This window comes from Phacochoerus africanus, chromosome 6 (genome assembly GCF_016906955.1).
Source record: "Phacochoerus africanus isolate WHEZ1 chromosome 6, ROS_Pafr_v1, whole genome shotgun sequence".
Classification (NCBI taxonomy): Eukaryota; Metazoa; Chordata; class Mammalia; order Artiodactyla; family Suidae; genus Phacochoerus; species Phacochoerus africanus.
The window spans coordinates 18165390-18175111 of NC_062549.1; the positions used below are offsets into that span (position 1 = coordinate 18165390).

The 9722-nt window shown below is 39.6% G+C and overlaps 1 protein-coding gene across 1 annotated transcript; it reads left to right on the forward strand.

Moving 5' to 3' along the window:
* Positions 1 to 9050: 9050 nt before the first annotated feature.
* On the forward strand, positions 9051 to 9518 carry LOC125128763 (60S ribosomal protein L21-like). The gene has a single exon (XM_047782924.1). The coding sequence runs from the start codon at positions 9051 to 9053 to the stop codon at positions 9516 to 9518; it is 468 nt and encodes a 155-aa protein (XP_047638880.1).
* The last annotated feature ends 204 nt before the right edge of the window (positions 9519 to 9722 follow it).

The following is a 9722-nucleotide window of genomic DNA, read 5'->3' on the forward strand; positions in this document are numbered from 1 at the left end:
TAAAGAATTTTATACAACAGGTCTTCATAGAAATTCTCCTTTATCCATATTTTCAAATGCATAATTCTGTCATGTGTGGGAAAAAATTGGTGGCATCTGTGAACGCCAGGGTTCAAACTGTGTGCTAAATGCTTGCAAAAATAATTACCACATGAAATCAAAGTGACATGCATCGTGAGGGATGCCTTTCCAACTTGGCTTCAGAAATTTTTTCAAAAAAGTCTATCTCCTGCTGTGTCTTTATGCAATTATACACAGCATGATTAGATGGAGAAAAAAGATTCCCTAAATACCATGAACAGCTAAAATAAAGTTCTAATCAATTCACTGATTTTAAATTGTTTCAAAATATATCCTGGGTACTAAAACGATCATCCTTAACTTTTTTATTTCAGGAGAAATTAAGTCCTATTTTTCTTGACCAATAAACTTCTGCTCAAGATAAAATATTAAGATCCTTAAAACCCTGATCAGAAAATGCAAGCTGCAATGAGGTATTCTTTTATCTAGCATGTCGGTAGTGATTCAGAATGGAAGTATCTAGTTTAGCAAGAATGTGGGGAAAGGGACAATTTCATATTATTTTACAGCAAGTATAATCACAACACTTTAGACCAAGTGTAGGCACTATAATATTTTTGCAGGCCAATTTGGCAATATGTATTTAGAACCATTAAGAAATATGCATGTTCTTGAATTCAGTAACTCCAACTCTAGTAATTTGCCCTAAGGAAATTATCAAACCCATATAGGAATCTTTATCACAATATTATATATGGTAGGGAAAAAAAGATACCACAAAATACCAAACAAGACAGTGTGGTTAAATAAGTCAGTGATGGCATACATGACAGTATATTTTCTGACCTAAATGACCAAGGATAAAACATTGGCAAATAAACTCAGGTTTATCAGTATGATAAAATACTCAGATTGCCATTTTTTTAAGGTAGAAACATATGATAGTAGAATAATCCAATTCTCATAAACTTTGTATAACATAAGCATATGTGGAGTTCCCGTCATGGCTCAGTGGTTAACGAATCCGACTAGGAACCATGAGGTTGTGGGTTCGATCTCTGGCCTTGCTCAGTGGGTTAAGGATCCAGCGTTGCCGTGAGCTGTGGTGTAGGTTGCAGACACGGCTTGGATTCTGAGTTGCTGTGGCTCTGGGGCAAGCCAGCAGCTGTAGCTGTGATTCGACCCCTAGCCTGGGAACTTCCATACGCCGCAGGTGCGGCCCTAGAAAAGACAAAACAAAACAAAAACAAACAAACAAAAAAAAACCATAAGCATATGTAACTGTGAACATACACACATGCACACACAAACAGAGTAATACAAATTCTGCACCAAAGTATATGCACCAAAAATATTTGTAAAGCTTAGCTCAGCCTGGAGATGATGTCTACTTCAAAATGTTGCTGTCAAGGAGTTACTCGTGGCTCAGCGGTAACAAACCCAAAAAGCATCCATGAGGACATGGGTTTGATCCCTGGCCTCACTCAATGGATTAAGGGTCTGGCATTGCTGTGAGCTGTGGTGCAAACATGGCTTGGATCCTGCGTTGCTGTGGCTGTGGTGTAGGCCAGCAGCTGCAGCTCTGATTAGACCCCTAGCCTGGGAACCTCCATATGCTACAGGTGTGGCCCTAATAAAACAAACAAACAAACAAAAAGTTGCTGTCAGGATTCAATTATAAATACATATATTTGACATATATAAAATAAAAAGTATATTTTATTGTTTTATGTATTTTACATTGATATGTCATATATGATGTCATATATAAACATATATTACATATAATTTTGTGCATTATTTTATGTGTGCAAAATATGCATATATACCTTATTATACATGTGTAATAATTATACCTATATAAACAGACATAATAATCTATCAGAGGGCCTGGGAAATAATGGATCTTCAAAGAATGCTGGTTATTTTCTCGCCTTCACAGTGTTTTTCAGATGTGGCACCTACCCCACACTATTCCATGTCTAACAAGACTTGGCTCCAAGAACACAATCAGGGATACAGAAGTATCTCGGTAAAGAGAATGAATCAGGCAGAAAACGAATAAGCCTCTAGAACTCTTTGCAATCTCTCTGCACACTTCCTGTCAAGCCAAAGCTTTAAGCTGATGCCAATTTTCAAATGACAGCAGGATGGCTGGGCCTTATCACCAGTGCATGGTCTTAAAGGCTACCTCTCTGATGAACATAGACCAAAGATAACCTCCTTCCAGAAAGTGTTCTCTTATTACCTTTTAAAAGCATGAATCAGACCCTGAAAAGGCTCAGGTTCATTACTTTAAAATAACCACATAAAGGAACTTATAGCCACATATCTAGGCCTAATGGATTCTGCCCCCTGAAAGAGGCATAATTTTGGACACTCCTTCTAGATGCCTGTTGGGTTTCCATGGGAACAGATGTCTCAGGGTCAACTCTACTCATCTCAGGGTTGGGGAGCTATATGAATGGGTGAGACAAAATCTATCCCCTTAGGGAGCTGATTGGGTCTAACTATGGGCATGTATTTGGCCATAACAGAAAAATGGAAGGACCTGATGTGATAGGAGATTTTAAGGCCAGAGCCATGAACACTTTATAGAAGTATGACATCATTTTTAGCCCCTGCAAATGGCCCCCTGGCAAGCTGTTCCCTGACCACCTTTAGTTGGCTTTCTCTTTTGTTCAAAGGAAGGGTAGATGGTATCTTTTCAGGCTATTCAGTAAGAAAGGAGAAAGGATTCTCAGACCCCATCCTGCAATCTGACTTAATGGAAATAAAAGTCAGAGTGGAACAGCAAGGTGTTAACTTCACTGTGAAATAAATTACACTTCAAAACACACGTACCCTAAACTATTGGCTAATTACTGGTTAATTCATTGCAAATGCATATTCCATAATTGTCACTCCAGGCCACTGCACTGGAACACTAGGGGAAGCTTGAACCACAGGAAGTGGGGAATACAGACCCAACATTATCATTTTGGCCAAAGTAGCAGATGTTGCACTCATCTGCCAATTCCAGGGAAACAGCTAAGCACAATTGGAGATGCTAGACCTAGGTGAAAGAGGGGCACTTCAAGATAGGCTAAACTCCTCCTAGAGCATGCCAATGGAAAGTTTGAATCAATTCCTAATCATACTACTTATTATTACAATTATTACCATATACCTGTTCTTTTTATACTGACCCAATCAAACCATGTTACACAACCCTTCAAAGAGGACCACACCCATTTTGAGCATCTCTGCACCGACTTTAAATAACTTGCCCAAAGTCATAGAACTACAAATGAGGAACTGAGATTCAAACCCATATGCATCAAATTTCAAACTACATGGACTCAACCTCCACAAAGGGCCATTCTTGTTCTTAGGATCCATCTCTTAGAAGCCCTATCTGCTGTATATAGTATCCAGGTTTTCTCTTTGAAACATTTTTTCTTCAAGAAATTGGAGTTCCCATTGTGGCTCAGTGGTAATGAACCTGACTAGTATCCTTGAGGGTGCAGGTAAGATCCCTGGCCTCACTCAGTGGGTTAAGGATCCAGCATTGCCATGAGCTATGGTGCAGGTCACAGACGTGGCTTGGATCTAGCACTGCTGTGGCTGTAGCGTAGGCCGGCAGCTGTAGCTCTGATTCGACCCCTAGCCTGGGAACTTCTATATGCTGTGGGTGCTGCCCTGCACCCCCCCAAAAAATCACTGCAAAAGAAATAAAAAGTAGTACCTACCATGTTTTGGGTTCTGTTCTAGCCACTAGACATAGAGCAGTGAATAAGGCAATGATCTTTCTCTGTTAGAGTTTATATTCTAGCAGGGTGGGACAGAAAATAAATACAAAGTGTATTACTTTAGATAACAGTAACTCCAGTTGACCCTTGCACAAAGCTGCAGTTAGGGATGCCCATTCTCTGTGCAATTGAAAATACAGGTATAACTTTACAGTCGGCCCTCTGTGTCCAGTTCTAAATCCAATTGCAGATTCTGCAGCACTATAGTACAGATTATTTGAGGGGAAAAAAATACATATAAGTGGACCCAAGCAGTTCAAACTACTGTTTATAGGATCAACTGTAACTGAGGAAATAAACCAGGCTGATGGGCAGAGCTGTGCTGCCCATTACAATAAACCATTCGCCACATGGGGCAACTGAGTACTTAAAATGTGGTTATCTAAATTGAAGAGTGTTGTAGGTGTAAAACACACCTGGATTTCAAAGACTTAGTACCAAGAAAAGTGTAAAATATCTCATTAATAATTGCATGTAGTTATTACATATTATAAATTATTTACCATTCCAGTGTTCTTCTTTTTTTTTTTTCCCCAAGATTTAAGCTTTCATCTCCCGTTATTTTCCTTCCACATTAAAAAAAAACTTTAAAAAAAATTTTTTTATAGTGCAGTTCTGCTGGTGAGGAATTCTCTCAGATTTTGGTCATCTGGAAAAGTTTTTCTTCCTTTCTCTTTTAAAGGTATTTTCCCTGGATAGAGAGTTCAAGTTTGATAGCTTTTATTTGAGCACTTCGAAAATGTCATTCTATTGTCTTCCTGCTCACACTGTTTCCTATTAGAAGTCCACAGATCCTTATCTTTTACTCCATATGTAATGTCTATTTCCTTTACTGGGCTACCTTTAAGATTTATTCTTTATCATGGATTTTCAAAAATTTTATAAAAATATGTGAGTTTTTTTTCTTATCATGGTTGGAGTTCTGTTGAATATCTTGAATATGTGGATTGATAATTTTCATCATCTTTGCCAAAAAAAAAAAATTGCCAGTGTTTCAACAAATAATTTTCTGGGTTTTTTTCCCTATTTTTTTTATAAAATTCTAATTACACCCTATGTTGACATTTGATAATGTCCACTAAGTCTCTGTTCATCTTGTCTTCTTTCCCTCCATGCTTCAGTTTGCATAGTTTCCATTGCTATGCTTTCTTATTCAGTGTTTTTGTTTCCTTCTTAGTGTCTAATCAGTTGTTAATCCCTTCCAACGAAATTTTCCATTTTAGACTTTGTTTCATTTCTAGAAATTCCATTTTTGAAAAATCCTTCATTCTTCTCCTTATTCAGCTTAGGTTTCCCTTTAAATCCTTGTAGACATTTATGTTAACTGTTTTAAGATCCTCATTTGCTAATTCCATTACTTTTTTCATTTTATTTTATTTATAAAAATTGATGTTTCTCCATATAGTAGCTTAGAATTTTTCCTGCTTCATCACATGTTTAGTATTGTTTTATTAGATCCTAGCCACTGTGCATTTTGTAATATTGAGTGCTAGATTGTATACACACACACACACACACACACACACACACATTACTTTAAAAAGGCATTGTACTTCATTCAGGCAGGCATTTAAATCACTTGTAATTCAGCTTGAGCTTTTCAAAATTTTCTTATAACCATTTTTAGGGCAAGTTTTGAACGTCCTTGACTCCAGAGGCACAACCCTCCAGTGTCCTCAGGGCTTCAACATGAACATTTTACTGTGGTTGACCAAAATTCAGACATCTCCCGGCCCCGTGGGTGTTCTAGGAACCCCTCAGCTTATAATTTTTTGGTTGCATTTTGCCCAGCCTCCTGGAGTCTTTCCCTGTGCATCTGTAGGTTGGTATTTAACCTATCCTCAAGGGGGTCTTTATGCAGATTTTGAAGTTCCTTCTCCAGGCAGATTCCTCCTCCCTGGTATTCTGACCCTTAAATTCCAGACATTTCACTCTCCCCAAATTCCAACCTCTCTCTTCTCCTATGTTCTGCTTGAGATCCCTCTCCCTTCACTGCAATCTGAGAAAGTGCCTTTGGACAAAGAGCACGGATGAACGTAAATTTTACATTATTTTTTTCTTCTCTCACAAATCACAGTTCGGCACTGTCTATTGTCTAACGTCCAGAAACCGTTGCCTCACTTCTTTCACGTGGGTTTTTTCATTGCTTACTGTGAACAGGTATGTCTCAGCACAGTTACTCCATCATAGAGGAAGTATGGGCCTATTGGAGTTCCCTGGTGGCCTAGTGGTTGAGGATTCTGCCTTGTCACTGCTGTAGCTTGGGTTGGTGCTATGGGGCAAGTTTGATCCTTGGACTGGAAATTTCCACAGGTGGCCAAAAATAAAAGTAAGCCTGTATAAAATCTGGCCATTTATAAAAACAAAGTGTTTTATTGTTAAAAAGTAAAAGCATTCCAAGAGCACCTCATCATAAGAAACATCTAATCTAGGAGTTCCTATCGTGGCACAGCGGAAATGAATCTGATTAGAAACCATGAGGTTGCAGGTTCAATTCCTGGCCTCGCTCAGTGGGTTAAGGACCCAGCATTGCTGTGAGCTGTGGTGTAGGTCACAGATACTGCTCGGATCTGGCGTTGCCTTGGCATAGGCCGGCAGCAACAGCTCTGATTGGACCCCTAGGCTGGAAACATCCATGTGCCGCAAGTGTGGCCCTAAAAAGACAAAAGACACACAAAAAAGAAACATCTAATCTAGTACACTGATTTTCAAACTTGGTTGCACATTGAAATAACCTGGAATATCACTCTCGGAGTTTCCAATTTAAAGGGTCTGGGATGTCACTTGGACCTCAAAAATTTTTAAAGCCCCCTTGGAGATTCTACTACTATATAGCTGAGCTTGATGTCATGTGTTAGTGTGTGTTTAGATGTTTGCATTCACATACAACTGAGTACATGTATATCCGTGGGTTATACCCTCCCCTAGCTCTTTAGATTAGTGGTTCTCAAACATTACTGATGGAAAAAACACGGATCAAGATACATGCCCGGCAAAGGATATTTTTTCCAGCTCAGGATGTTCGAGTGTTTGAAGGCCATCAGGAGCAGCTGTTTGTAAATGGATAAGGGCCTATATTTCAGGGATTAAATGCGTTTGATCATCTGTTCATCAGTGTGAGTCAGAGTGGTTATACAGTTTTATCCCCCCACAGAAGCATATGCTTGGCTTGCCAGGGCTCAGAGTAGAACTCATTCTTCTTCTCCACTTTCCAATTGCCTCAGTTTTTTCAGACCAAAGCCATACTTAGGGAATTCTTGATGGTTAAATCTATCTCTACTGAGTCAGAGACTGAATTGAAAACTCCACAACCTAAACTGGATTTTCTTCTCTGGATATACTCAAAAGGAATGAAAATATACCTTTATGGAGAGCCAGATATTTTACATGTACAATCTTTTTCTTTTTTCCTTTTAGGGCCACACTCGCAGCATATTAAAGTTCCCAGGCTAGGGGTTGAATCAGAGCTATGGCTGCTGGCCTATGCCACAGCCGCAGCAACACGAGATCCGAGCTGTGTCTGTGACCTGCACCACAGCTCAGGGTAACGCTGGATCCCTGACTCACTGAGCAAGGCCAGGGATCAAACCTGTGTCTTCATGGATCTAGTCAGGTCATTACTGCGAGCCACAAAGGGAACTCCCTATATGTACAATCTTAATAATAGAACCAATTGTCTTATGGGATAGGACAGCCACATTTTAAAGAAGAAACCAAAGAAAGCTTTAGAACCTTCTCGCTCATGATTTTATTTGGTAAGCACTTGAGGAAAAATAAAATAAAATAAAACTGATTAAAGTGTATCTGCTCTCAATGAAACAGATGGCCATGTCTAAGGCTAGCTCATATTTCTTTCTTCCTCATGAAATGTTATATTCTTCTGGGTGGAACTGCTAGGGCTCCAATGAGCACAGCATGAAGACTCTTTACAGTTAAGAACTGTTCCAGGTCTAAGGTCCTATGATCCTACAGTCATAGCATCTTGTCCAGGTTAGATAGTCAGTTAACATATATAGAATATATCTTTTTCTTTCTTCATCTCATAGTGGGATCCCTCCCAGATTCTGGTTCTCTAGTTTACACCATAAATACTCACACAGACTGGCATAATGCAAAGTACATAGGCATTGAACATACCTGGCTTCAAATCCCAGAAACAACTATTTCTAGATGTGTGAGTGTGGGCATGTTACATAAAAACATCTAAAATTCACTTATCCCATTTATGAAAGAAGAATAAAAAACGTAGTGCCTGGGTCAGTCAAGGTAACAGCAGAATACTGATGATACCCTAAAATTGGCAATTGATGAGAATGTAATACAAGGACTGTTCACAAAGGTGTGGGCAGGGTATAGAGGAACCTACATTGTGGAAAAGTTGGGGCAACTAGTCCTGGAGGGACAGGGGAGGTACTGGGACCACGCTGTATGGAGAAGGATGCCCGATAGGAGCTGGGTGATGCAACCAACCCATAGTGACCTGGAGAAATAAATATTCTGACCTCACTTTCCTTTCATCTTCCAGTTACCCACCCATGTCTCCCATTGACCAAACCCAACAGAAAGTTAAAGGGCAAAGGAGAAGGGAAGAGAGAGGTAGAGAGTAAATCTTTTTTCTGAGGGGATACATATAAATATCACAGTGCTTACATATGTATTCTGAGGAGTCAACGGGATGGCGAGGCTTTAGACGTGTAATATGTGGCAGCTCGTTTCCTTTTCCCTTCTGGCACGCCCTCTCATTCCTCTCAGGCTTTGTCTTCTGTCACCTATCTCCTTTTCTGAATCTCCCAGCCCTCAATCCAATTCTTCCCAGAGACCAGGCTCCAGCTCTGTCTACCCAGCCTTTACTACCTCCATCTGTTCTTGCCACACTCAACTTTCCTGAAGAAGGGTTACTACAATTTGGCACATTCACTTCCCTGGAGGCCAGTCTGTCTCTGGCTAAGCCCCTATACCCTGAAAACACCCACCATTGAAATAAATGGGAAAACAGAGTAAATGGCATCCTTATTAAAAATCACACTTTGCTCTGTGGATGCAAGACCTTGATTATAGTGTTAACGCATTCAGTCATACTGACTTTTAGGCCAGAAAGACTAGCATCAGCCAGTAGAAGAACCAAAAAAGGAAAAGAGAAAGAAAAAAACCACAAACACGGCAGAAGTGATGGCTGAAATTCAGACAAAGAGGAAAGAGAGGAAAGATGGCACCGCCATCTTTCGGTAATTCACCAAAATGACCAACACAAAGGGAAAGAGGAGGGGCACCCGCTCTATGTCCTCTAGCCCCTTTAGAAAACATGGAGTTGTTCCTTTGGCCACATACATGCGAATCTACAAAAAAGGTGATATTGTAGACATCAAGGGAATGGGCACTGCTCAAAAAGGAATGCCACACAAATGTTACCATGGCAAAACTGGAAGAGTCTACAATGTAACCCAGCATGCTGTTGGCATTGTTGTAAACAAACAAGTTAAGGGCACAATTCTTGCCAAAAGAATTAATGTGCATATCGTGCATATTAAGCACTTTAAGCGCGGAGACAACTTCCTGAAACGTGTGAAGGAAAATGAGCAGAAAAAGAAGGAAGCCAAAGAAAAAGTGACTTGGGTTCAGCTGAAGCACCAGACTGCTCCAGCCAGAGAAGCTCACTTCGTGAGAACCAATGGAAAGGAGCCTGAACTGTTGGAACCCAATCCTTAGGAATTCATGACATGATAAGTGTAAAGAAAATAAAAGACCTAGACTGTTAAAAAAAAAAAAAAAAGAAGAAGAAGAAGAAGAAACAAACCATAGTCCCAAGGACATTCATGAACAAAATAATAATGTCCTAATCCTTGAAAGAAGGTAAAATTATGTTCAATGTTTTCTAGTTAAGAATGAATAAAATAATATATTATCCTAGCA